This window comes from Gorilla gorilla, chromosome 16 (genome assembly GCF_029281585.2).
Source record: "Gorilla gorilla gorilla isolate KB3781 chromosome 16, NHGRI_mGorGor1-v2.1_pri, whole genome shotgun sequence".
Taxonomy (NCBI): Eukaryota; Metazoa; Chordata; class Mammalia; order Primates; family Hominidae; genus Gorilla; species Gorilla gorilla.
The window spans coordinates 65,962,565-65,990,093 of record NC_073240.2 but is presented as its reverse complement, the minus strand read 5'-3'; the positions used below and the strand labels follow the sequence as shown (position 1 = coordinate 65,990,093).

The 27,529-nt window shown below is 48.8% G+C and overlaps 1 protein-coding gene across 1 annotated transcript; it reads left to right on the top strand.

Moving 5' to 3' along the window:
* The first annotated feature begins 2,627 nt into the window (after positions 1 to 2,627).
* On the top strand, positions 2,628 to 18,354 carry CILP (cartilage intermediate layer protein). The gene is made up of 9 exons (XM_019010282.4): positions 2,628 to 2,819; positions 4,385 to 4,551; positions 6,467 to 6,559; positions 7,180 to 7,449; positions 8,721 to 8,900; positions 9,638 to 9,952; positions 10,748 to 10,856; positions 12,171 to 12,328; positions 15,261 to 18,354. The coding sequence occupies exons 2-9, from the start codon at positions 4,491 to 4,493 to the stop codon at positions 17,627 to 17,629; spliced, it is 3,555 nt and encodes a 1,184-aa protein (XP_018865827.1). The 5' UTR covers positions 2,628 to 2,819; positions 4,385 to 4,490; the 3' UTR covers positions 17,630 to 18,354.
* Positions 18,355 to 27,529: the final 9,175 nt, after the last annotated feature.

Here is a 27,529-nt window from a genome sequence, read left to right as displayed (position 1 = left end):
CATATCTGCTTCTCTGGACTTCCTCCTGACCTTGACTCCACACTGGCTCCTCTGACTTCTGCCAGACACCTAGGAGCAGTCGTTCCCTCCACTCTCTCCTCCCAGCTCTGTTTGCTGTCAGTACAGATGGTCCCCAACTTAGGATGATTCAAGTTACAATTTTCCGACTTTATGATGGTGCAAATGTGACACAAATTCAGTAGAAACTGTACTTGCCTGTACAACCATTGTGTTTTCCACTTTCAGTACAGTATTCAATGTATCACATGAGATATTCAATACTTTATGGTAAAATAGGCTTTTTGTTACATGGTTTTGTCCAACTGTAGGCTACTGTAGGCTAATGTAAGTGTTCTGAACATATTTAAGGTAGGCTAGGCTAAGTTCTGATGTTCAGTAGGTTAGGTGCATTAAGCGTATTTTTTTTACTTATGATATTTTTAACTTACAGTGGGTTTATTGGGACATTACTATAAGCCAAAGAGCATCTGTATATCTCAAACCTTGCAATCTCAGAGCTGGCAGGGGCCTGCAAACTCACTCAGTCCAACTCCTGTTGCACACCTGAGGCCCAAGGTTACTTGGGTTCTTGCTAGTTCATGGTCGCATATCAGAATCAGAAACAGCCAGGACTAGGCTTCTGAATTCCAAATTTCCATTTTTCTCCTGTCCTTTGATCTGGGGATTGTGGCTCAGCCTCTGTCTGTCTGTCTATTCCTTAGGCCATCAGATTTCACATGGGGTTCACTCAGTTCAGACGTCTGCAGTCAAAGCCATGGCTGAAACTGAGTCATGGCTTGGCTCTGACAAGTTGGACCAGACTAGGGCCAACTACAGGGCTTATGAACCAAGGGCTGGTGGCCAGGAGGGAGACGGGCTCCAGGAGATAAAGCAAATCAGATCTATGCCCCAGGTCTACTTGGGAACCATGCTGCTCAACATCCTTTCTCCACCCCCACTCTCTTCCCCAGCAGATTTTTTTTTTTTTTTTTTAGACCAAGTCTCACTCTGTCACCCAGGCTGGAGTGCAGTGGCACGATCTCAACTCACTGCATCCTCTGCCTCCTGGGTTCAAGCCACTCTCCTGCCTCAGTCTCCCAAGTAGCTGGGATTACAGGCATACTCCACCATGCCTGGCTAGTTTTTCTATTCTTAGTAGAGATGGGTTTCACTATGTTGGCCAGGCTGGTCTTGAACTCCTGACCTCAAGTGATCCACCTGCCCCTGTCTCCCACAGTGTTGGGATTACAGGCGTGAGCCACTCCACCCAGCCTCCCAGTATATCTTGTCAAAGGCAATGCTCAGAAAAAACAGCTCTTACGCACACATACACACACACACACAGAAAGACACATACACACAGGAAAAGGCATAAACACACACACAGAGCTCTCTGGCATGTGGGTATGCACTGTTGTACTATGGGATCATTTCCACATGAGGCTCTTTCCTCTGAGTGCAAGGATACATCTCTTTTCTTGTGCCTTCCCAGTGCCCAGTCTAGAGCCTGGGAATAAGAGCTCGGTAAAGGTATGTGGAGAGAGTGAGCTGACCCTGGCGTGGATGGCCACAGGACCAGGCCTCCATCTCCAGTTGCTGGCATGAGGCAGGAAGCCCAGCCCAGGCTAGATGAGCCTGCTTCATGGGGCAGGACCTGGGAAGCTCCCACTGTGGTCCTTAGTACACTCGCTCTTCATCTTCTTCCTTCAACTGGGACTCTATCACTGTGACCAGTCAATCTCAAAATGTGATCCATGAACCAACAGCATCAATCTCATCTGGGAACTTGTTAGAATGCAAAGTCTCAGGCCCCACTGAATCAGAAACTCTGGGTGTGGGGTCCAGAAATCTGCTTTAACCGCCCTCCAGGTGATTCTAACACATGCTGAAATTAGAGAACCAGTGTCTGTGCAAACAGATAACCTCATGCTGGGGCCAGGGGCCGGGAGTGGGGGTGTGAAGCCCCAAAGCACATGCAGCTGCATACGCCCCCTATGGGTAACACTGGCTGTTCACATGCTGGTGGATGCCTATACCTGAAGGCAGACACGTACTCACACGCATGCACATATATGAGCATCAGGGTCTCAGAAGAGTCCACATGCTGGAGCTCTGGGGTCTCAGTGGGTACCAGCAGGCACTCAGATGGAAGTGGGGGGGAGAAAGGAAGAACTGTTCTCACCAGCTGACAACCTATGCCCCACAATTCTTTTGTCCCTTATCCCTTCTGAGGTTCCCTGAGTGTTCCCTCAGAAGCCAGAGAAGCTGAGTAGTTGCCCAACTCAGACCAGACACACCCAGCTGAGAGGCCAAGGTGGCCTGTGTGCCTAAGAGTGTTTGGAGTATGTGCTAAGACCAGCAAAGTCTTTTCTCTGTGTGGGCGAGCCAGGGCCAGGGGAATGCGGGGCATCAGCAAGCTAGGCTTAGGCAAGAGCACACCATCCCCCGGGCCATGAAATGCTGCCCAGATATAGAATTCCCCGTGGCCCCTTCCCAGGGCTGTTTCTAGTGCCCAGCCCACCTCCTGACCCCTCTCTCTGCTCTGGACTGTGATGCCCCAGGCCGCTGCCCACCTGGCCCATCACCAGGTCCTGCGGCATCTCCTCCTTAGGATCTGGACATAAAATCCTGGCCTCTGTGAGCTGCAAGGGGACATGGGGAGGGGAGAGGGAGGCTCATGCTCAGATCTGGTTTCGCTGCTGCTTCCCCTGGCTGGCTGCCACAGGCTGAGCCACCAGCTGTGCTATATAAGGCCGGCACTGGACTGCTGGAGAGGCGAAGGCTTGGACCCCCAGCTGAGGAGTCTTGCTCAAGACACGGTGAGCTCCACTCCTATTCCCCTCACCCCATCCCTGCACCCCACTGCTGGACTCAACTGCTCCTGCCCTCCCCTGACTACCCCATTCCCTTCTCCCCACTTCCCCCCACTTTTTGCTGCCTGATCCTTCATCTCCCACAGAGAAGACTCCCTTTCTGCTTTGGGAATCTGCTTTCCCCCATTGGCCCAAAGTCCTCTCCCTCCCCCACCTGAGGACAGGAACCCCCAGATGGTCCCACTTAGGGTTTCCATACCTCTAGGTGCCCTGCTTTATTCCCTGCGGTCAGCCAGTCTGCTTTGTCCAAGTGTTCTGAGGAGCGTGGGATGGCAAGCCTAACCATCAGGGCATATGCTGAGGAAACGGCGGAGATGCTGAGAAACCTCTGTGGGCTGCCAGATGGGAAATGGTTTTTCCACAAGGTGTCTCAGGCCACCTCAGCCTCCAGACATCCCTGGAGCAGGCTCAGGCTCAGGCTGAATGCAGTGCAGGCCAGCAGACTGCTCAGCTCCCTGCTTGGAGCCCAGAGGGATACACACAATGTGGAGGCCTTTGGGACGTCCTGGTGACTCTGCTCCCTCATCCGAGAAACAGGTAGTGGTGGGGCTAGTGGTTTTAGAGCTAGAAGGTCTGCAGCATGGGACTGGTTTTTTCTTCCCCTGGAATATCCCAGTGTTTTCAGATATGTGTATTTTTTAGAGAGGAGGACTCTTCCCTTTCCTACCACACCCTGGACTTAGGATGTTGAAGGGAACCACTTTTGAATCCCCAGAAACGAGCCAGATTCTGGGTTGGCCGGAGCTCTGGGGAGACATAAAAATGTTCTGCTCAGCTGCAGCCTGGGCCACGCACGCCCCATGGTTCCTTGCCCTTGTCCCAGGCCTGCTTTCCTCTCCTGACCCTTGCAGTTCCTCACCCACGCTCAGCAGTTACTGGGGAGCCCTGGCCTCTCACAATGCATCCCTCTGCTTTCCGTCAGCTGGCTCCTGGCTGTGTAACTCCCAGTCAGGCCCCAAACAAAAAGGCCAGAAATGTGTTCCAGCTGCAGCCCGTGCACATCTGGGAATGTGTTCATGGAGGTGGTATGTCTGAGGCATCTGCACCCTCCAGCCAGCCTGCCTTGTGAGAGGCCACTGGAGTCGGAGCCAAGTCTTCACGGCCTTAATATGTACCCGCCTGTGCGAGAGTGTGAACTCCATCAAAGGATGGCAAAACAAATGCCCCTCAGGCCTGGGTTTTAGAAGTGACGAGTCACAAGAGGCTGCTGGGGGTGAGCCCTGGACTCTCCTCATTGGCAAGGAACCTCCTCGCCCCTGCTCGTCCTTGTGCCTCATCTCCATGTGGGGCCCTGGAGCCTACCCCCAGGGATGGAACCTACTCTGCCTCATTTGAACTCAGATTCTGAGCCTCTGCACCTCCCAAGCTACCTGGTTTCACAACTCAGGCAGATGTCACTCTCATATCATTCTGTCCACCTTTCCCTCCTTGACGGGTCAAGAAATATTTCTGCTTGAGCCATAAGCGGTGATTCAGAAATATGAAACCTGACAAGCTTTGTTTCTTTACAGGTCACTGGATCTGAGAAACTTCCCAGGGGACTGCATTCCAGAGTCAGTGACTCTGTGAAGCACCCACATCTACCTCTTGCCACTTTCCCACAGGCTTGGGGGAAAGATGGCGGGGACCAAGGCCTGGGTGTTCTCCTTCCTGGTCCTGGAAGTCACATCTGTGTTGGGTATAGGCTAAGTATCTGCTGGCTCCCAAATCTTCCACTTGCCACAGTGAGGTCGTGTCTGGTCTGGGACTGAACTATGCATCTGCCTTAAGACACAGCAAGGCCTTAAGACCTGAGGCCACTTTATGGATTTATTCGTAATTTATACCCTGTTTGTTTTTCTCCAAAACTTGAGATTGTTCCCATTATTAAAACTCACAAAACAGAACCTTTATATGAGAAGAGGGATGAGCAGTCATTCAGAGGGAGGAAAAAAAGATAAGAGGGTTATTTTTAGCCCTCGAGTACTAAATTGAGCTCCGAGCTTCCTGGCAGCCAAAGTAATAGGGAATCACAGGGCATCAGTGAGATCTCAGAAGCAGGTTTGGGGTTTGGTCTGTTTTTAGTTTTATGAAGATTCTTCTGGCCCAAAGCTCAATTTCATTTAGACCCTGCAGCCAAATTTCACAGACACACCAGAACCCCTTCCGGTCTCCTTGCCCTCTGACTGCATCCTCTGGTGATACTGAGCTCTGGAAGGAACTCGTAGAAAGAATTTGTCTGGTGGAACAGAAGACTTCCCAAGGCATCTAAGCGTCAGCCTTCCCCTGCACACTCTCTCCCACCTCCTCCCCTTCCTCTCCTGATTTCTAAGCACATACTCAGGTAAAGCAAAAAAAAAAAAAAAGAAGCTCAAAACCCTCCTTTAAAGCTGTATGCCTTGCAGGATTTGTGGCTACAAATGCAGGAACAAAGGCTGTCTCAGCCTGGAGCCAACCCCTGTGTGTGCCTGCCTCCTGCCTTGCTCTTTCCACCCTGACAGCTGCTGCTTGTGAAGATGATTAACATTCAGCCATCTGAGGGGAAATCAGATTAGGTTGATTAAAAGAGCTCCTACCACCCCAATTAAGCAGCATAGAGAATTCTGATTTGGCTCCTGGAGTAAGCGTTAATTGCCTGTCAAAGCTTCTGCAGCCCTCTGCTCCACATTCTCCTTCCCATTCTGGAGACCCCAACCCAGCCTCAGGTAGGGTACAGCTGGAACTGCTTGTGGCCCGAGGACCCTGTACCCATCCTCAGGCAGTCCCTGCCAGCCTCGTATGGAAAATTGAGGACCACTGCCCCAATTAGGCCATAGGAGTCTTTATGGGAGAATGGACTCCCAAGGGAAAGTAAATGGCCATCTATTGTGGCGTTGAGCTAAAAGAAGTTGCTAGCACTCATTCAGTATGCGTTATGTGCTAGGTGTTCTAAGTGGATTTCATGAATGAGCTTATTTCATCCCCACAATCCTCTCAGGCAGGAACTATTATTATCCTTATTTTATGATGAGAGAACATGGGGTCAGCTGGGTTAAGTAACTTGCCCAAAGTCACACAGTTAGAAACTGGCAGAGTCTCAGGAGCCCACACTGTCAATCTGCATATTCTTCAGAGGCTTTTACGTTCTAGCTCATGGAATCCTCATGCCAATTGAATCACCCTGCGAGATGGGAATAAATATCTCCATTTTACACATGAGGAAAACAAAGCTCCATTTTGCCAAGAAGGTTTGGTGCAGACACCAAAGCAGGAGTCCCAGGCCACTGGCTGCTCAGGAGCATCTGATAATCCATTTCTAGAACAAGAGTGAAAAGGGAGCTACCATTCACTGAGTGTGCACTACAAGCCAGGTCTCTTTACATTCATTATCACCTGAATAATGCACCAGGACCCTAGGATGCAGCAATTATTAGTGCATTCCTATTTTATGGGGAAACAGGCTCAGAGGAGTAAAACTTTTCTGAGATTGCACAGCAATAAGTAGCAGAGTGGGGTTTGAACCCATGCCTGGTGCTCATGCTCCATTCACCACCTCACACTGTTTCCCTGCATCTTGAGGAATGCTGTAACTTCCAGTCCTGGCCTCTCACTTAGCTTCTCCTTCTGGCCCTCAGGGAGACAGACGATGCTCACCCAGTCAGTAAGAAGAGTCCAGCCTGGGAAGAAGAACCCCAGCATCTTTGCCAAGCCTGCCGACACCCTGGAGAGTGAGTTGTGGCTGAAGCAGGGAGGGGCTGGAGGGGCAGCCTTTAACGAGCTTCCGAAGTGGATCTCTGAAGCCAGGGCATGATGTCAGGGTTCCATGGAAACCCACTTTTACAAGCATTTGGCCTCCATCTCTGTCCAGCCAAGGAACTTAGTATATAAGACAGCTCAGAATCAGGAATCTGCCTGATACCTTTCAGGAATGCTGTGGAGCTTGCTGGGGCCAGAGCACAGGCTGGTGGGAAGGGAGTGGGGAGATGAGTATGGAGAGATGGCTGGGGACAGCTCACCAGCACCCTGAATGCCTAGCTAGAGGATCTTAAAGCTGGAGGTGATGTGGCCCGAGCCACATGAAGAAAGCTCACCCTGACTGCAGGGTCAGGGATGGGTGTGAATGGCATTGAGGAGGAGCCTTGATGTGGAAAGTGACTGACATGGTTCAGTCAGGCTGATGAGAGCTTGAATGGAGGCCTCAGCAGTGGCAGGTGTAAGAGGGGATTGGAGAGATACTGGAGAGACAAATGTGACAGGGCCTGAGGTCAGCTGGGGGTGGGTGAGAGGGAAAGGAGAACTGGAGCGCACCAGGATCACGGCTCCTCCGCAATTTGGCTATGTCTCTCAGGCCCTGGTGAGTGGACAACATGGTTCAACATCGACTACCCAGGCGGGAAGGGTGACTATGAGCGGCTGGACGCCATTCGCTTCTACTATGGGGACCGTGTATGTGCCCGTCCCCTGCGGCTAGAGGCTCGGACCACTGACTGGACACCTGCGGGCAGCACTGGCCAGGTGGTCCATGGTAGTCCCCGTGAGGGTTTCTGGTGCCTCAACAGGGAGCAGCGGCCTGGCCAGAACTGCTCTAATTACACCGTACGCTTCCTCTGCCCACCAGGTAAGCCAGAACGCCCCCACCCCCACCCGCTACTTCCCACTGGCCTCTACTCAGGGAGAGGGAGAATCTGCCTCTGGCCACCAGAACTCTCAGCATCACACACGTGCATATGCTTGGACTCTGCAATAATAACAAGTAGTGTCATTAGTGCCAGAACCTTTCCAATAGTGTTTTGTGTTTATGGGTACTCTCTATTCAACCTATTTTATTATGTTTGAGTGGTACCATGGTGAAGACCACAGGCTCTGAAGTGGGGCTGCTTGGGTTTGAATTCTGAGCCTGCAATATGATGTGTCCCCTAGACAAATTTTCTGAAATTCTCTTAGTCTCAGGTTTCTCATATGTGACACCTGGGTAATAGTAAGTCTTGATAGGGGTTTTTAATGAGGATTAAATGATATGAATGCAGAGGCTTAACCCAGGTAAATGCTCACTGAGTGTTAGTTTCTATTCTTGTTCCTATGTGCCAGACACTGTGCTAGTTATCCACATTATTCAACCTTTACAACTGACCTTTGAGAGATCTCCATCTTGACAAGTTACACGAGGTTCAGAGAAGCTAGGTAACTTCTCACGATTCCATAGCTGATAAGGCAGAGCTGGGGTTTGAACCATGTCCGTGTTTGCAGAGTCTGTGCATTTATATCCCCTCCCACCATGGATAATACAGATGTTAGGGGGAGCAGGCCTGCTCCCTTCTTGGATGGGGATCTTCTCCCTTAGGGTTCCACAAGATCCCCCAGGCCCAGACGCCAGTGGTGGTCATCTGGGATGGGAGCTCAGGCTGATCTGAGCAAGGTGTGAAGACCCCATTCTTGTACACAGGCCTCAGGCCAGAGGTGAGGAAGGTGGGCAGAAATGGGCTTCTTGTCCAAGTCATTGCATGTTGCAGGCCCCGACTTCCCAGGGGTCCCTGATTCCCAGGGAGTCCTTCCATAGGAGCATGTGGCCGTTTCCACACTGGTGAAGAAGAAAGACAGTGCTATCCCTGCACATCCTAGGACAGCATATCAAAGTCCCAGTGCTTGGCCAACAAGCACCGCTCAGGGCCACCCCTAGCCCATATGGTGCCTCTGTGCAAATTAGAGACCTCACTTCCTCAAGAATTTTGTCTGTTGGAAAAATCACTGCAGTAAATATAAATATCAGTGACATCTACGACATAAATGGAAACCTTGTCTTTACCAGAGAAGAAACAGCCTCAGGGTCAGATTTCCTTACAGAGTCCCCTCAAGAGGGAAATCAGACTGTCTGCTGATCTCACTTTGCAGGATCCCTGCGCCGAGACACAGAGCGCATCTGGAGCCCGTGGTCTCCCTGGAGCAAGTGCTCAGCTGCCTGTGGTCAGACTGGGGTCCAGACTCGCACACGCACTTGCTTGGCAGAGATGGTGTCGCTGTGCAGTGAGGCCAGCGAAGAGGGTCAGCACTGCATGGGCCAGGACTGTACAGGTACCACCCTCCCTCCTGGCACTGGGCAGGGTGTGGTGGATGAGGCTGAAGAATGAGGAGGGAGATAGAGGGTCAGTTTGAGACTGATGGATTCCTTCATTTACTTACTCACCACGTATTAACTGAGCATCTACTATGTGCCCTAATGAGAGATATACACGATAATATAGGAACACAGGGCAGGGTCAATTATCATAGCCTGGGGGAATCCAGGAGAGCTTCCTAGAGGAGGTGTTTTGGGCTAAGTTGTTGTAGTTGTTGTTGTTGTTGTTGTTGTTGTTGTTGTTGTTGTTGTTGTTTTGAGACAGAGTCTTGCTCCATTGCCCAGGCTGGAGTGCAATGGCGCAATATTGGCTTACTCCAGCCTCCGCCTCCTGGGTTTAAGGGATTCTACTATCTCAGCCTCCCTAGTAGCTGGGATTACAGGTGCGTGTCACCATGCCCAGCTAATTTTTGTATTTTTTGTAGAGACAAGGTTTCACCATGTTGGCCAGGCTGGTCTCAAACTCCTGACCTCAGGTGATCCACCCACCTTGGCCTCCCAAAGTCCTGGGATTACAGGTGTGAGCCACCACGCCTGGCCTTGGGATAAGTTTTAAAGGATGAGTGGGAGTTAGTCATGCAGGCTGATAAGGGAGGGTAGCAAAGGCCAAGGAGGAGAGGAAGTGATCTGTGATGTGGCTGAAGGAATGCCAGAATCCATAGAATCCCTGCTGATATGGCCCCTTGTTCCACAGCCTGTGACCTGACCTGCCCAATGGGCCAGGTGAATGCTGACTGTGATGCCTGCATGTGCCAGGACTTCATGCTTCATGGGGCTGTCTCCCTTCCCGGAGGTGCCCCAGCCTCAGGGGCTGCTATCTACCTCCTGACCAAGATGCCGAAGCTGCTGACCCAGACAGACAGTGATGGGAGATTCCGAATCCCTGGCTTGTGCCCTGATGGCAAAAGCATCCTGAAGATCACAAAGGTCAAGTTTGCCCCCATTGTACTCACAATGCCCAAGACTAGCCTGAAGGCAGCCACCATCAAGGCAGAGTTTGTGAGGGCAGGTAACTAAACTCTTTGGGGTAGGGCTGGTGAGAAGGTCCAGATTTTTAAATAAAGGGATTATAGTGCTAAAAGCTGGCTTCCCAGCTAACCCGGAGTAAAACCCCAAATCCTTACCATGGCCCGCATGGCCCTATATTATCTGGCCCTCCATTTCTTCTCTGCTCTCCTCTCCTGTTACTCGCTCTACACCAAATCACTCTACTCCAACTGCAATGGGCTCCTATCTGTTCCTCAAACACACAGGCACATTCCTGCCTCAGGGCCTTCGTGCTTGCTGCATGTATTCTGTTTAGAATGTTTTTCCCATAGATATTGGCATGGCTTGCTCCCTCAAATGTATGAGGTCTTCCCTGGCCACCTTATCTAACGGTCAATACAATATAGTGTGCGGTTTGCAGGTCACAGAAAGGCTTGGGAAGTTCAGAAATGCTGCAGGATGGCCAGAAAATTCTGCCAGGGGCAGCAGAACATGAATATTGCACTATTTAAAACAGTCAGTTCTGTCCCAAAGGTAGTGCTTGGAATCTTGGCTGACACAAGGTCCCCTTGTTTCACCACTGACCCACCCAGATGCTGCTTGACAGGCCATGGGAGAGGTCCCAGGATGGGGGGTGTGGAAGGATAGACTCCACTCTGAACCAATTCCCTTAGGACCAATGGAGATGGGCTGGGGGTAGGGGTGAAGCCTTATAATTTTCGTACCATCAAAGACCCTGAGGGAGCTAGGCTCTGTAGAACCTGTCACACACACACACACACAAACCCAAAATGCTATTTCTCATCTTCTGTCCCAGAGACTCCATACATGGTGATGAACCCTGAGACAAAAGCACGGAGAGCTGGGCAGAGCGTGTCCCTGTGCTGTAAGGCCACAGGGAAGCCCAGGCCGGACAAGTATTTTTGGTGCGTATTCTGCTAGCTACCCTGCCCAATTCTCCTCCTGGAAACCAGAGCTTCTTGCATTGGGTCTGGACTTATTAATAAGAACAATAACCAACAGAATAAAGTTACAAGTAAGACAGTGGTACAGAGCCCGGATGTTGGGACTTACAAATGGGAGCCATGGGGTTGGGAGCCAGACAACCAGCAAGCTCTCTCATTGTACCCTCAAAGCTGGGGGAACCCTTTGGCCGGGCACCGTAGCTCACGCCTGTAATCCCAGCACTTCGGGAGGCTGTGGCAGGTGGATTGCTTGAGCCCAGGAGCTCGAGATCATCCTGGACAACATAGTAAAGCCCTGTCTCTATAAAAAATGTAAAAAATTAGCCAGGTGTGCAGGCTTGTGTTTCTAGTACCAGCTACTCGGCAGGATGAGGTAGGAGGATCGCTTGAGTCCAGGAGGCAGAGGTTGCAGTGAGCTGTGATCACACCACTGCACTCCGGCCTGAGTGACAGTGTGTGATCTTGTCTCAAAAAAAAAAAAAAAGCTGTGGTCCCCTGGAGCATCTCTGGTCTTGGGGTCCAGACTTGTATATCATCAGGACACAGAACAAAGTTCCTAGGTCCTGCTTTTCCCAATAAAAGCAAACAAGGGGCCAGGCATGGTGTCTCATGCCTGTAATTCCAGCACTTTGGGAGGCCAAGGAGGGTGGATCACTTGAGGTCAGGAGTTCGAGACCAGTCTGGCCAACATGATGAAACCCCATATCTACTAAAAATACAAAAATTAGCTGGGCGTGGTGGCGCACACCTGTAATCCCAGCTACTCGAGAGGCTAAGGCAGGAGAATCGCTTGAACCTGGGAGACGGAGGTTGCAGTGAGTCAAGATCATGCCACTGTACTCTAGCCTAGGTGACAGAGCAAGACTCCATCTCAGAAAAAAAAAAAAAAAATGCAAACAAGGGCAGAATCCCTTATCCTTCACAAACATTTTATAGCCACTCTCTTATTTGACCCATCCAACAGTCCTGTGAAGTCAGCTAGAAGTCATTGCTGACATTTTATAAACCAGAAAGCTGAAGTACAGATTGGTGAGATGGGGCGGGGGAGGTTGTCCAAGCATCCCCAGCCAGGTACGTGGTAGGGCTGGGACTTAGAACCAAGCTCCTTGTTTCCCAGGCCAATTAGTGCTCTTGGATGAGCCAAGTCAAAGGTGATATTGACATTTGTGGGAACTCATTCATCATCTGTCTCCTTGGCTGCCTGCTCCTGGCACTTTTCTAGGAATACCTGCCCTCCCACTGCCCATTCAGTTTCTACCTCTCCATCCCTTGCAGGTATCATAATAACACATTGCTGGATCCTTCCCTCTACAAGCATGAGAGCAAGCTGGTGCTGAGGAAACTGCAGCAGCACCAGGCTGGGGAGTACTTTTGCAAGGCCCAGAGTGATGCTGGGGCTGTGAAGTCCAAGGTTGCCCAGCTGATTGTCATAGGTAAGCCTGTCTGGGTCCCTGGGGCCCCTGGGTCTGCAACAGGGTTGGCGGAGCACCCAGGTGCGCATAACTATGCAGTAAAAGCTAAGGCTTTTCTTTTTTCTTTTCTTTTCTTTCTTTTTTTTTTTTTTTGAGATGGAGTCTCACTGTGTCACCCAGGCTGGAGTGCAGTGGCACCATCTCAGCTCACTGCAACCTCTGCCTCCCAGGTTCAAGTGATTCTCCTGCCTCAGCCTCCTGAATAGCTGGGATTACAGGCGTGCACCACCACATCTGTTTAATTTTTATATTTTTAGTAGAGACGGTGTTTCGCCATGTTGGCCAGGCTGGTCTTGAACTCCTGACCTCCAGTGATCCACCTCTTTTGTCCTCCCAAAGTGCTGGGATTACATGCATGAACCACCGTGCCTGGCCAAGCTCAGGCTTTTCTGTACTGTGCACAGTGCCAGGACCTCTAGGACATAACGATGGTACAGATCTGAATCCTACCACCATGGAGCCATCATTTGAGGAGGAGTGAAGACATGTAAATAAGCGACAAACAAGATAGAAAAATGCAGCTAAGGCCAGGTGTGGCGGCTCACACCTGTAATCCCAGCACTTTGGGAGGCCAAGGTGGATGGATCACCTGAGGTTTGGAGTTCGAGACCAGCCTGGACAACATGGTGAAACCCTGTGTCTACTAAAAATACAAAAATTAGCCAGGCATGGTGGCGTGCGCCTGTAATCCCAGCTACTCAGGAGGCTGAGGTAGTAGAATCGCTTGAACCCAGGAGGCAGAGGTTGCAGTGAGCCGAGTTCACGCCATGGCACTCCAGCCTGGGAAACAGAGCAAGACTCTGTCTCAAAAAAAAAAGAAGAAGGAGAAAAGAAAAATGCGGCTAAAATAGGAGATCAGGGGCTGTGGACTCTAATAGATGGTAGATACCTCCCAGGTGGGAGTGACCATGGATGGCTACTTGAGGGAGCAGCTTTCCAGCTGGGGCTTAAGTAATGGTTCTCAGCTTTGGCTGCCCATTGGTATGACCTGACTGGGTTTTAAAAAATACTGATGCCTCAGTCTTACCTCCAGAGAGTCTGACTTAATTGGTGTGAGATGTGGCCTGGGCGTGCATAGTTTAAAACCTCCCCATGTGATTCCAATTTGCAACCAAGGTTAGAACCCCTGGTCTTAAAGAATGGGCAGGGATTGTGTATGTGGAGGTGAGGGTGTTCCAGATTGAGGGGCCAGCATGGGTAAAGATATAGAAGTGGGAACTGAGGGGGCTTTACAAGAAAGGGTGATCTAGAGCTGGCTTCAAGAAGAGAACTGGATGGGGAGAGATTAGAGGCCAAAGACCAATCAGGGGCCTGTCTTTGGAAAATGAGTAGGAAGGAAGATAGCTTGGTAATTGGCCTAAACAAAACAAAACGCAGAGAAGGACAGAATGTATTGGAAGGATCCTGGACTACTTCAGACTCTTAAAAAGTTGAGCAACAGACCTCAGGGCAGACAAGACACACAGTACTCTGGACATTGGCAGAGATATGGAGCCCTCAGCAGTGGTCCCGACCCATCACACCAAGGCTCCCTCTTTGCTACAGGAATTTTTAATACTACTTTATTATTCTGAAGTTACATTTATAGATAACTACCTCTAATTTCCAAATGTATATGTGCATGGTCCTAACTATAAAACAAAGGATAAATTTTTTAAATTTTAATACAAAATAGTGTGTATTCCCATATCTAAATGCTTTGGCACATTGACACGAGAAGACAAACCAAGAAGTTAACTACTTGCACTTAAATCCAGGGTCACCATAAACATGACCGCTACAAGTGCTGATGGATACAGAGGTATCATTCTGGCATTCACAGTCCTTAGGTAATGGTGTTGTAGAAACGTGATTTTCCTGAGACGAGGAACAATTCTTGGTATTGTTCTGAGCTAAACAAAGTATAATCTTAGCTCAATTTATATGGTAGTTGCATTCTTGAAAAATTCAGTATATGGTTAAAGCCATGTAAAAGATACTAGGCTCTGATCTTTTAATTTGTTTTAGACAGGGTCTTGCTCTGTCGCCCAGGCTGGAGGGTAGTGGCACACTCACGGCTAACTGCAGCATTGACCTTCCAGGCTCAAACAATCCTCCCACCTCAGCCTCCTGAGTAGCTGGGACTACAGGCGTGTGCCACCATGCCCAGCTGATTTTTGTATTTTTTGTAGAGACGGGGTTTCATCATGTTGCCCAGGCTGGAGGGTAGTGGCACACTCACGGCTAACTGCAGCATTGACCTTCCAGGCTCAAACAATCCTCCCACCTCAGTCTCCTGAGTAGCTGGGACTACAGGCGTGTGCCACCATGCCCAGCTGATTTTTGTATTTTTTGTAGAGACGGGGTTTCATCATGTTGCCCTGGCTGGTCTCAAACTCCTAGGCTCAAGCAACCCACCCACCTTGGCCTCCCAAATTGTTGGGATAACAGGTGTGAGCCACTGCATCCGGCCAAAGCTCTGATCACTTTAAACAGGTTTTCTACCTACATGAATGAGCGGTGGGATATGTGAAAATTGTTCAGAACACAGAGATTCTTTATGCAGAACAGTGCCAGGCATTGCAGGACATAGAACATCCATGGCCCCTACCCACAATATGCCAGTAGCATCCCCAATTTTGGAGATAACCCAAAACACCTTCATAAATTTTTGAGACCCCTCCATTGAGACAAACCGCCACTGTAGTGGTCCCATCAACCAACTCTGTTTCCCGGTATATAAAATGGGATCAGTAATAGCTGTTCCATCCCCTCAGAGAGTTCTGTGAGAATGAGAGTCATGGATATACAAGTCCTTTGAAAACCATAGAATACTGTAGAGAGGTGAGGTTGAGGTACTCTTTGTGTAGGATGTAAACTTACATCTTAATTTCCACACCATTTCCCTACACAGCATCTGATGAGACTCCTTGCAACCCAGTTCCTGAGAGCTATCTTATCCGGCTGCCCCATGATTGCTTTCAGAATGCCACCAACTCCTTCTACTATGACGTGGGACACTGCCCTGTCAAGACCTGTGCAGGACAGCAGGATAATGGGATCAGGTGCCGTGATGCTGTGCAGAACTGCTGTGGCATCTCCAAGACAGAGGAGAGGGAGATCCAGTGCAGTGGCTACACGCTACCCACCAAGGTGGCCAAGGAGTGCAGCTGCCAGCGGTGTACGGAAACTCGGAGCATCGTGCGGGGCCGTGTCAGTGCTGCTGACAATGGGGAGCCCATGCGCTTTGGCCATGTGTACATGGGGAACAGCCGTGTAAGCATGACTGGCTACAAGGGCACTTTCACCCTCCATGTCCCCCAGGACACTGAGAGGCTGGTGCTCACATTTGTGGACAGGCTGCAGAAGTTTGTCAACACCACCAAAGTGCTACCTTTCAACAAGAAGGGGAGTGCCGTGTTCCACGAAATCAAGATGCTTCGTCGGAAAGAGCCCATCACTTTGGAAGCCATGGAGACCAACATCATCCCCCTGGGGGAAGTGGTTGGTGAAGACCCCATGGCTGAACTGGAGATTCCATCCAGGAGTTTCTACAGGCAGAATGGGGAGCCCTACATAGGAAAAGTGAAGGCCAGTGTGACCTTCCTGGATCCCCGGAATATTTCCACAGCCACAGCTGCCCAGAGTGACCTGAACTTCATCAATGACGAAGGAGACACTTTCCCCCTTCGGACGTATGGCATGTTCTCTGTGGACTTCAGAGATGAGGTCACCTCAGAGCCACTTAATGCTGGCAAAGTGAAGGTCCACCTTGACTCGACCCAGGTCAAGATGCCAGAGCACATATCCACAATGAAACTCTGGTCACTCAATCCAGACACAGGGCTGTGGGAGGAGGAAGGTGATTTCAAATTTGAAAATCAAAGGAGGAACAAAAGAGAAGACAGAACCTTCCTGGTGGGCAACCTGGAGATTCGTGAGAGGAGGCTCTTTAACCTGGATGTTCCTGAAAGCAGGCGGTGCTTTGTTAAGGTGAGGGCCTACCGGAGTGAGAGGTTCTTGCCTAGTGAGCAGATCCAGGGGGTTGTGATCTCCGTGATTAACCTGGAGCCTAGAACTGGCTTCTTGTCCAACCCTAGGGCCTGGGGCCGCTTTGACAGTGTCATCACAGGCCCCAATGGGGCCTGTGTGCCTGCCTTCTGTGATGACCAGTCCCCTGATGCCTACTCTGCCTATGTCTTGGCAAGCCTGGCTGGGGAGGAACTGCAAGCAGTGGAGTCTTCTCCTAAATTCAACCCAAATGCAATTGGCGTCCCTCAGCCCTATCTCAACAAGCTCAACTACCGTCGGACGGACCATGAGGATCCACGGGTTAAAAAGACAGCTTTCCAGATTAGCATGGCCAAGCCAAGGCCCAACTCAGCTGAGGAGAGCAATGGGCCCATCTATGCCTTTGAGAACCTCCGGGCATGTGAAGAGGCACCGCCCAGTGCAGCCCACTTCCGGTTCTACCAGATTGAGGGGGATCGATATGACTACAACACAGTCCCCTTCAATGAAGATGACCCTATGAGCTGGACTGAAGACTATCTGGCATGGTGGCCAAAGCCGATGGAATTCAGGGCCTGCTATATCAAGGTGAAGATTGTGGGGCCACTGGAAGTGAATGTGCGATCCCGCAACATGGGGGGCACTCATCGGCGGACAGTGGGGAAGCTGTATGGAATCCGAGATGTGAGGAGCACTCGGGACAGGGACCAGCCCAATGTCTCAGCTGCCTGTCTGGAGTTCAAGTGCAGTGGGATGCTCTATGATCAGGACCGTGTGGACCGCACCCTGGTGAAGGTCATCCCCCAGGGCAGTTGCCGTCGAGCCAGTGTGAACCCCATGCTGCATGAGTACCTGGTCAACCACTTGCCACTTGCAGTCAACAACGACACCAGTGAGTACACCATGCTGGCACCCTTGGACCCACTGGGCCACAACTATGGCATCTACACTGTCACTGACCAGGACCCTCGCACGGCCAAGGAGATCGCGCTCGGCCGGTGCTTTGATGGCACATCCGATGGCTCCTCCAGAATCATGAAGAGCAATGTGGGAGTAGCCCTCACCTTCAACTGTGTAGAGAGGCAAGTAGGCCGCCAGAGTGCCTTCCAGTACCTCCAAAGCACCCCAGCCCAGTCCCCTGCTGCAGGCACTGTCCAAGGAAGAGTGCCCTCAAGGAGGCAGCAGCGAGCGAGCAGGGGTGGCCAGCGCCAGCGTGGAGTGGTGGCCTCTCTGAGATTTCCTAGAGTTGCTCAACAGCCCCTGATCAACTAAGTTTTGTGGTACTTCACCCTCTTCTGCCCTCATTTCATGTGACAGCCATTGTGAGACTGATGCACAAACTGTCACTTGGTTAATTTAAGCACTTCTGTTTTCGTGAATTTGCTTGTTTGTTTCTTCATGCCTTTACTTACTTTGTCCCATGATACTGATTGGCACGTGGCCCCCACAATGGCACAATAAAGCCCCTTTGTGAAACTGTTCTTTAAATGAAACACAAGAAATTGGCCACTGGTAAAACTCTGCAGCTTCAACTGTACTTCATTTAATGCCATTAATGCAAATATACTTCCTCTTCTTACTGCATGGTTTTGCCCACCTCTGCAATAGTGATAATCTGATGCTGAAGATCAAATAACCAATATAAAGCATATTTCTTGGCCTTGCTCCACAGGACATAGGCAAGCCTTGATCATAGTTCATACATATAAATGGTGGTGAAATAAAGAAATAAAACACAATACTTTTACTTGAAATGTAAATAACTTATTTATTTCTTTGCTAAATTTGGAATTCTAGTGCACATTCAAAGTTAAGCTATTAAATATAGGGTAATCATAATTCCTCTACCAAGTCTGGAAAGAACGTCTCCTGGTATCCACAATTACACCAGGTTGCTAACTGTATTTGTACATTTCCCTTTGCATTCGCTTTTGTTCTTGCTAGAAACCCAGTGTAGCCCAGGGCAGATGTCAATAAATGCATATTCTGTATTTCGATTCTGAGGCCACTGTCCTGTCTTAACTATTAAAGTGAGCCAGCTGCTCAGAGGAGTACAGGGGACTCTGGAAAGCAGTCACAGGTGGTGTAAGTCCTCGCCCCCTAAGTTACAGGGTAGGGCAACATAGGCACACACTCCAGCAGTCAAGTTTGTTCTCATGGATCACATTTTCCATTTGCAGAAAAGTGCAGATTCCTGGAGTTGTGAGCATGTTCTGGGCTCCTGAGCAAGACTAAAAGCACGTCCCGATTTTTTTCTTTCCTTCTTTCCAATACTTCGGAGCTTATACAATGGCTTGGCCCAGGGTCTGACAAGCTGGCCAAGTGGTCCTTTGGCTCTCCCAACAGCCTGTTGCCTTCTCCAGCTGGGCTGGCCGGCCGGCCTCACTCAGAAATGGGCTTTTACTTTTTTCTTTATGCTCTTCTAAAGATGTTCAACTTTTCCAGACACCAGATCTCTGTTGTGTGTTACAGACCCTGTCCCTGGAGCAAAACAATTGGTCCAAACGGGCAGAGTTTTGGTTTTGGAAAAGGTATTTGGTTTAAAATAGTAAATCAGAGGCCCATAGGTGGTGCCAGAGCAATCTCAGCGGCATTACAGTCAGGGTAGTGGGGTGTGGGGTTGGATAGGATGAACTCACTGCCCCTATCCCAACCCCTCCAGAATCTGTCAGGCAAGAGTCCAAAGGGTTTGGGAGAAGAGAGGACACTGTTTACAATCAGGACAAAAAGCTTTCCCTGATGCCCTGGCCAGCCTAGTGCAGCTCCTTTACCGATCTCTGGCCTGGGCTGGATTTGTACTCTTGGATCACCATCTGCCCGGCTCCTGGGAATTTGGTTTGTAATCAATTAGAAATTTCTCTAGCTGAGCACATCACAATAACCACAGAAAAAGCAAGCATCTGCAGGAGTGAGGACTAGTGGTCTTGTGATTGCAACTTGACCCACTTCCAGACTCCACATCTGTCCCACTGCTCCCAGGAAGCAGCTCTCACTGACTGCTTGGGGAGGCTTGACTGCCCCTGTTGTGAGTTCACAGCTATCTGCAGCACCATCGCCGCAGCCACTTCAGGAGCCAGAGTGCCTGTTGCTTCAACTTGACCACCAGTTCCCTTCAAACTCACGGGGGGAGGGTGCTGGGGAAGGTGGGCTGACTGGTTCCCCACTCTAGGGCACTTTCCTTGCTGTTCTCAATTGAGGGCCTGAATAAATGGACTCCAGCACACAGCATCTGATGCCTGACTTTTTCCTTCACTCGCCAAACATTTATTGAGTGCCAAACCATGTATGCAAGTAGACAAGCTTTTATGAGATATTACAAAATATACTACATGTCGTGGCATCAGACTTTGAGGAAGTAGTGGTCAAAGAAGTCTTCTTAGAAAAGGTGACATCTAATTTGAGGTCTGAATGATAGCTAGGAGGTGGCCTGCTAATGGTGTGACTGTCAGGAACAAGAGGCACAAGCAGAAACAGATGTGCAAAACCAGGGACTGCAGGCTGGGTGGGGCTTGCAGGCAGATACCTCTCTTTCAGACAAGGAAACACTTTTTTTTTTTTTTGAGACGCAGTTTTGCTCTTTCGCCTAGGCTGGAGTGCAGTGGTGCGATCTTGGCTCACTGCAACCTCTGCCCCCGGGGTTCCAGCAATTCTCCTGCCTCAGCCTCCCGAGTAGCTGGGATTACAGGTGCGTACCTCCATGCCCAGCTAATTTTTGTATTTTTAGTAGAGACAGGGTTTCACCATGTTGGCCAGGCTGGTCTTGAACCCCTGACCTCAGGTGATCCACCCACCTCAGCCTCCCAAAATGCTGGGATTACAGGTGTGAACCACTGCAAGGCCTAGCCATCATTCTTGAGTTGAACTCATGATACTTAATTCCTAAGAGTCTTGCCTCCAAAATCAAATGTGCTCCTTGCTAGCTGCGTAAGTTTCCCCTGGACCTCAATTTACTCACCTATAAATGAAGGATTTCTAAAGCCCTTTTCATGATTTTCAGTGAGGCTAATAGCACCGTTACCAGGATGCTTTCAGTTCATCAAACCACTGCTGATTTGTCGGTTGTTCCCCTGTGGAGACTGCACACTGGATGGACAAAATGCTCATCTCAGGAAAGCCCTAGTGTTTCAGTCTCAGCCTACTGATCACCCAGTTACTGAGTGCGAATTCTATGAAGGTGGGTACCATATGGCATGGAGGAGGGGAACAGGCAGGTAGATGGGCAGATCAGGTTGTTTCTGCTTACAAACAAGGGAGTTTTCAAACAATGTTCTCTCAGGTTCAAAGAGTTCTAGCAGCTGATGTGATAAGAGAAAAATGTCACCAAGATGTTGGGACAAGAACAGAGTCTGGAAGGATTGAGAGGACTTAAGCAAAATTAGAGGTAGATGGGGTTTCAGGTAAAGGTGTTGGCTAGAGCCAAAGAATAGAGGTGGGACTGTGCACTGGCAGTCTTTTGATTACAAGTAACAGGGGTGCCAGGTAACCTCAGGAAGGACTGGAACCAAGAACTGCAGAGCCATCAGAATCCAGGTAATCACTCTCTCTGGTTTCAATTATCTTGTCTTCTCTCATGCTCGGTGGCTTTGGCTCTCTCAATTTCTAATTCAATCTTGGGTTACATGCTCTGTTTTTCTTTTTCTTTTCTTTTTTCTTTTTCTTTTTTTTTTTTTTTTTGAGACAGAGTCTCGCTTTGCTGTCCAGGCTGGAATGCAGTGGCGCGATCTCGGCTCACTGCAAGCTCCGCCTCCCGGGTCCATGCCATTCTCCTGCCTCAACCTCCCGAGTAGCTGGGACTACAGGCGCCCGCCACCACGCCCGGCTAACTTTTTTTGTGTGTATTTTTAGTAGAGGCGGAGTTTCACCGTGTTAGCCAGGATGGTCTCGATCTCCTGACCTCGTGATCCGCCCGCCGCGGCCTCCCAAAGTGCTGGGATTACAGGCGTGAGCCACCGCGCCTGGCCTACAATGCTCTGTTTTTCAGACTGTCTCTCTGACTTTATTTCTGTTTTTTGTTTGTTTGTTTGTTTTTGTTTTTTGAGACGGAGCTGTGCTCTTGTTGCCCAGACTGGAGTGCAATGGCGCGATCTGGGCTCACTGCAACCTCCGCCCCCCGGGTTCAAGCAATTCTCCTGCCTCAGCCTCCTGAGTAGCTGAGATTGAAGGCGCCTGCCACCATGCCAGGCTATTTTTGTTTTGTTTTGTTTTTTGTTTTTTGATACGGAGTCTCTCTCCGTTGCCCAGGCTGGAGTGCGGTGGTGCGATCTCGGCTCACTGCATCCTCCACCTCCCACGTTCAACCGATTCTCCTGCCTCACCCTCCCGAGTAGCTGGGATTACAGGCGGGTGCCACCACGCCTGGCTAATTTTTTGTATTTTTAGTAGAGACAGGGTTTCACCGTGTTAGCCAGGATGGTCTCTATCTCCTGACCTCGTGATCCGTCCACCTCGGCCTCCCAAAAAGCTGGGATTACAGGCGTGAGCCACCGCACCCGGCCAATTTCTCTCTCTTCTTAGCCCCTGTCTCTGTTCAGTCTACCTTGCAGTCTCTCCCTCTCACTGTGTGGTCTTTCCTCTCTGCAGGAACCCTTGGTTCTGCTTGCAGATATGCTTTCTCTGTTCCTCTGGGCTCACAGAAGAAGGTGGCCACTCTATTTACATCTCAAGTCAATGAATAGCCCTGTCTTGAGGACCGAATTTGATTGGCCCAGTTTGAATTGGGGCTCCACCTCTAGTCCAATCAACCGTGGCCATGGCAGGGGTGGGAAATAGAGAGCAATCCTGCTATCCAATCAAATTCCCTGGAGAGACAATTTGGTTGGCCCAGCTGCAGTTTGCCTCTAGTCCAGTCAACTGTGTCCATGGTGGGGGTGTGGCATATAAAGGGCAGTCCTAAGGCCTTGGGCAGTGGCTCTCACCTACAATTCCAGCACTTTGGGAGGCAGAGGCTAGCAGATCACCTGAGGTCAGGAGTTCAAGACCAGCCTGGCCAACACAGCTAAAAATACAAAAATTGGCCAGGTGCGGTGGCTCACGCCTGTAATCCCAGCACTTTGGGGGGCCGAGGCGGGTGGATCACAAGGTCAGGAGATTGAGACCATCTTGGCTAACACGGTGAAACCCCGTCTCTATTAAAAATACAAAAAATTAGCCAGGCGTGGTGGCGGACGCCTGTAGTCCCAGCTGCTCAGGAGGCTGAGACAGGAGAATGGCGTGAACCCAGGAGGCGGAGGTTGCAGTGAGGCAAGATTGTGCCACTGCACTCCAGCCTGGGCGACAGAGCAAGACTCCGTCTCCAAAAAAAAAAAAAAAAAAAAAAAAAAAAGGCTTTGCTGGCTGGGTGTGGCGGTTCATGCCTGTAATCCTAGCACTTTAGGAGGCTGAGGCAGGTAGATCACTTGAGCCCAGGAGTTCCAGACCATCCTGGGCAACATAGTGAAACCCTATCTCTTAAAAAATACAAAAATTAGCCAGGCATGGTGGCACACACCTGTAGTCCCAGCTACTCGGGAGGCTGAGATGGGAGGAGCGCTTGAGCCTGGGAGGTAGAGGCTGCAGTGAGCTGTGATTATGCTACTGTATTCCAGTCTGGGCAACAGAGTGAGACCCTGTCCCCTCATCAAAAAAAAAAAGAATTTGCTGTATCCCACACTGCTAGAAATGGAAGAGATTGAAAATTTTGTAGATTTAACAAGGTGATGTTTCATTTCTGTAGCACAATAGGAAATGGAGTTGTTTTACAGAAGCAGTTTTCCAGAAAATTCAAACTTTTCCTCTTTATTTAAGATTTTTTTTTTTTTTTTTTGAGACAGAGTTTTTGTTCCCCAGGCTGGAGTGCAATGGCACTATCACAGCTCACTGCAGCCTTGATCTCCCAGGTTCAAGCAATCCTCCCACCTTGGCGTCCCAAGGAGCTAGGACCACAGGCATGAGCCACCACACCAGGCTAAATTTTATTTTTTGTAGAGACTGAGTCTCACTGTTTTGCCCAGGCTGGTTTCAAACTCCTGGATTTAAGTGATCCTTCTGCCCTGGCCTCTCAAAATGCTGGGATTACAAAAATGAGCTACTGCACCAGGCCTCCAAAACTTTTTAACTTTTGATTGTTTTGGGGTAGAAATATAAAAGCATTTAGTCTACTTTTATAAAAACAGAAATAACATAATTCAATCTTTTCTTGATGTATTATGAATACCATTATTGTGGAAGTATAATACTAATAAAATAGCAACCAGGGCTGATAAGATATATAAAAAATTTTATCTAATCCCAAATGATGCCAGACTATATACCCTTCTTGTTGAGTTCACACATCTGTTTTTGTGTTTCCTTTTTTGTCAGGCTATTAGACAACACTTTGGCTGTGGTTCTAGCACCTATTCCCCCTTTCTAATTTACTGACTCATGCAATGGGGATCCATATGACCAAATTAGTATTTCAAATGAGCAAAGAGACTTACAGAATGAAATTCTGAAGGCCTAGGTATGAGTAAAGTACATGAACTTTGATATGCCAACTTTGTAATATCTACTTTGATGGCTCAGAAGCCTTTTCATAACCTTGTTATTGATTAATTTACCCATGAGTACTACTTTACATACATAGCCAGTGGATGCTTCTGTATATTTAACAATTGCTTACAGGTAATACATGATTATAATTGGTTGTTTTTTTTTTGTTTGGTTGTTTGTTTTTGAGACGGAGTCTTGCTCTGTCACCCAGGCTGGAGTGCAGTGGCACAATCTTGGCTCACTGCAAGCTCCGCCTCCCAGGTTCATGCCATTCTCCTGCCTCAGCCTCCCGAGTGGCTGGGACTACAGGCGCCCGCCACCATGACTGGCTAATTTTTTGTATTTTTAGTAAAGACGGGTTTCACCGTGTTAGCCAAGATGGTCTCGATCTCCTGACCTTGTGATCCACCCACCTCGGCCTCCCAAAGTGCTGGGATTACAGGCATGAGCCACCGTGCCCGGCCCTAGCCAGTGGGTTATTATAATTGTTAATCACTTTCATTATCTAATATTATGGTTAATGAACATGAATTGGAAATTGGAAATTGGAAAGGACTTATAAGCCAAGAGTTCATATTCTCTCTTTCATCTCTTTTTAAGTGTTTCATTTGAAATCAAGCAAGTTCCTCACAATGCTAAAGTATTGTGAATAGGGTAAGATCCTCAACTAGCTGGCTAAGAAGCATGACCGAAAAAGTAATTTTTTATTTATTTTTATTTTTTTATTTATTTTGTATGCAACTCTTTATTTATATTTTTTGATTTTTTATTTAAAGGAATTTTTAAAGGCATAAAGGGAAAGCCATAATTCACAACATTGCACAGGAAAATATCTTTATTACTTAGTAAGCACCTACTCACTATAGCAAGTGCCAAGGGATCATTTATTCCTCACATTAATTCTAGGAGGTCAGGAGCACCCCAATTTATAGTTGAAAAACAGGCTTATGGAATTAACTTACTTACCAGAGATCACATGGCTGTTAAGGAACTCGGCTGGGATTCACACACCAGTCCTTCTACTCCTGACATCTGTGCCCTTTAATAAATACAAACAAGAATTCCCTAGCACAGTCTTCAAGATTTGATACACTGAAAGTTCCAGTGGATTAATTTTAAGAATGCCCCTACAGGATTCAGAGGGAAGGGTGGTAAGTTAGCACCATCTGCTGACCATCTCCCTGAACATCAGGATGAGGAACAAGAGGCAGTCTAATTGAGGACAAGGGGGACCTCATGCTATCTAAGGTTACCTCCAGCCCCCAAGGACAGGCCCAGGAAAATGATGAGCGCCTCGCTGTAGTCCTCTTGGTCACCCTACAATACCAAGGTTGGGCAGTGACTCCCTGAGGAAGAAAGTAGTAGCAGATGGAAGGAGCCTAAAAGAGACCTTGAGAAAAAAAGGCCCAGACTTCTATCAGCATAGTGGAAACATATCATTTCTGCAAATAAACCTTAGTATCTCCTGATTCTAGTATCCAGCAATAAAAACAGATTCCTGAGCCCTCCTCCAGACTATTTTGTCAAAACCTTTAGGAGAGGGGCCTAATGTATTTTAACAAACAACCAAAGTAATTCTTTTTTTTTTTTTTGAGCCAGAGTCTCACTTTGCTGCCCAGGCTGGAGTGCAGTGGCATGATCTCGGCTCACTGCAACCTCCGCTTCCCAGGTTCAAGCGATTCTCCTGCCTCAGCTTCCTGAGTAGCTGGGACTACAGGCACGCATCCCTGTGACCAGCTAATTTTTGTATTTTTAGAGACGGGGTTCACCAGGTTGGCCAGGCTGGTCTTGAACTCCTGACCTCGTGATCCGCCAGCCTCAGCCTCCAAAGTGCTGGGACTACAGGCCTGAGCCACCGCGCCTGGCTACAACCAAAGTAATTCTTAAGAAAAGGAAAGATGGTGGGTCACTTCCTTAATAGGAGGGCAGATTTTTATTCCTTGATGTGAGATGTTCCTGGGTAGGGGGTAGAGATTCTACAGACCCCTAAAATCTCATCAGCTTTTGGAATAAGATATAGAGAAGTAATGGAAACCCATATGGTGATTTAGATTTAAGTCTTGGTTCTGCTGTGACCTTGGGCAAGTCACTTAAATTCTCTGTGTCTTGATTTTCTCAGCTTCCAAACTAGAATGCTGATAATAACAATATCTCATCTGGTTGTTGTAATAATCAAATGAGAAAGTGGATGTGAAAACCCTTTGTAAGTTATAAAGTTCAATACGATGTGTTAATATTATCTTGAGTTCGTACCACCTACAGATGCAGGTCCTTATCTTTTAAAATATTGATTTCCTCAATATTTATATTTATATCCTTCCAGGGATAATCAATGTCTGCTGATATGAAGGAGCAGGGTTTGGCCATGAAAAAAAAAGTCTTTATTCAGAGAATACGAAGATTCCCAAAAGAATGATGACTCTGAGAAGATGTGCCAGAATTTCTGGTGGAGGAGAGGAGAAGCGAGATTTTTTTTTTTTTTTTTTTTTTTTGTTGAGATGGAGACTTGCTTTGTCCCCCAGGCTGGAGTGCATTGTCACGATCTCAGCTCACTGCAACCTCTGCCTCCCGGGTTCAAGCGATTCTCCTGCCTTAGCCTCCCGAGTAGCTGGAATCACAGGCGTGTGCCACCACACCCGGCTAATTTTTGTATTTTTAGTAGAGATGGGGTTTCACCATGTTGGCCAGGCCGGTCTGGAACTCCAGACTTCAGGTGATCCACCTGCCTTGGCCTCCCAAAGTGCTGGGATTACAGGCGTGAGAAACCGCGCCTGGCCAAGAAGTGAGATTTTTATGTTTATCAAAAGGAGTCTTGGGTTAAAAAAGAAAAGCTTAAGAAATACAGTTTTAAAGCCAGAAGACTCCAGCTCTATTCTCTCTGTTTTTCACTTGTTATGTGACCCTGGTCAAGTCTCTGCCTTTTCAATAGGCCTGTTTCCTCATCTAAAAAAATCAGGGCTAATATTGAGTGAGTTAAGACTCATGGACTCTAATTTGTTAAAATATTTCTTGTAGCAACTCATAATGCTGGGAGGTAAAATCAAGTATGAAAGAAAAAGAGGGCCGGCATGGTGGCTCACACCTGTAATCCCAACACTTTGGGAGGCCAAGGCGGGCGGATCATGAGGTCAATAGATCAAAACCATCCTGGCCAACATGGTGAAACCCCGTCTCTACTAAAAATACAAAAACTAGCTGGGTGTGGTGGTGTGCGCCTGTAGTCCCAGCTATTCAGGAGGCTGAGGTAGGAGAATCGCTTGAACCGAAGAGCCAGAGGTTACAGTGAGCCAGGATCGCACCGGTGCACTCCAGCCTGGCCACAGAGTGAGACTCCATCTCAAAAAAAAAAAGAAAAAGTTTTACATAAAATTAAGACATAAAAAGTTATGTGCCTGACTGGGCGCAATGGCTCCTGCCCGTAATCCCAGCACTTTGGGAGGCTGAGGCAGGCGGATCACTTGAGGTCAGGGGTTTGAAACTAGCACAGCCAACATAGTGAAACTCTGCCTCTACTAAAAATACAAAAATTAACCGGGCATGGTGGCGCATGCCTGTAATCCCAGCTACTCAGGAGGCTGAGGCAGGAGAATCACTTGAACCCAGGAGGCAGAGGTTGCAGTGAGTTGAGATGGTGCCACTGCACTTCAGCCTGGGTGACAGATG

What these genes read in the sequence shown, in the direction of transcription:
- CILP (XM_019010282.4), top strand. Translation starts at nt 4,491, where the DNA reads ATGGCGGGGACCAAGGCCTGGGTGTTCTCCTTCCTGGTCCTGGAAGTC. An exon ending in GCCTGCCGACACCCTGGAGA is followed by an intron (nt 6,560 to 7,179) that starts GTGAGTTGTGGC and finishes TATGTCTCTCAG; the next exon opens with GCCCTGGTGAGTGGACAACA. An exon ending in AGGCCGGACAAGTATTTTTG is followed by an intron (nt 10,857 to 12,170) that starts GTGCGTATTCTG and finishes CATCCCTTGCAG; the next exon opens with GTATCATAATAACACATTGC.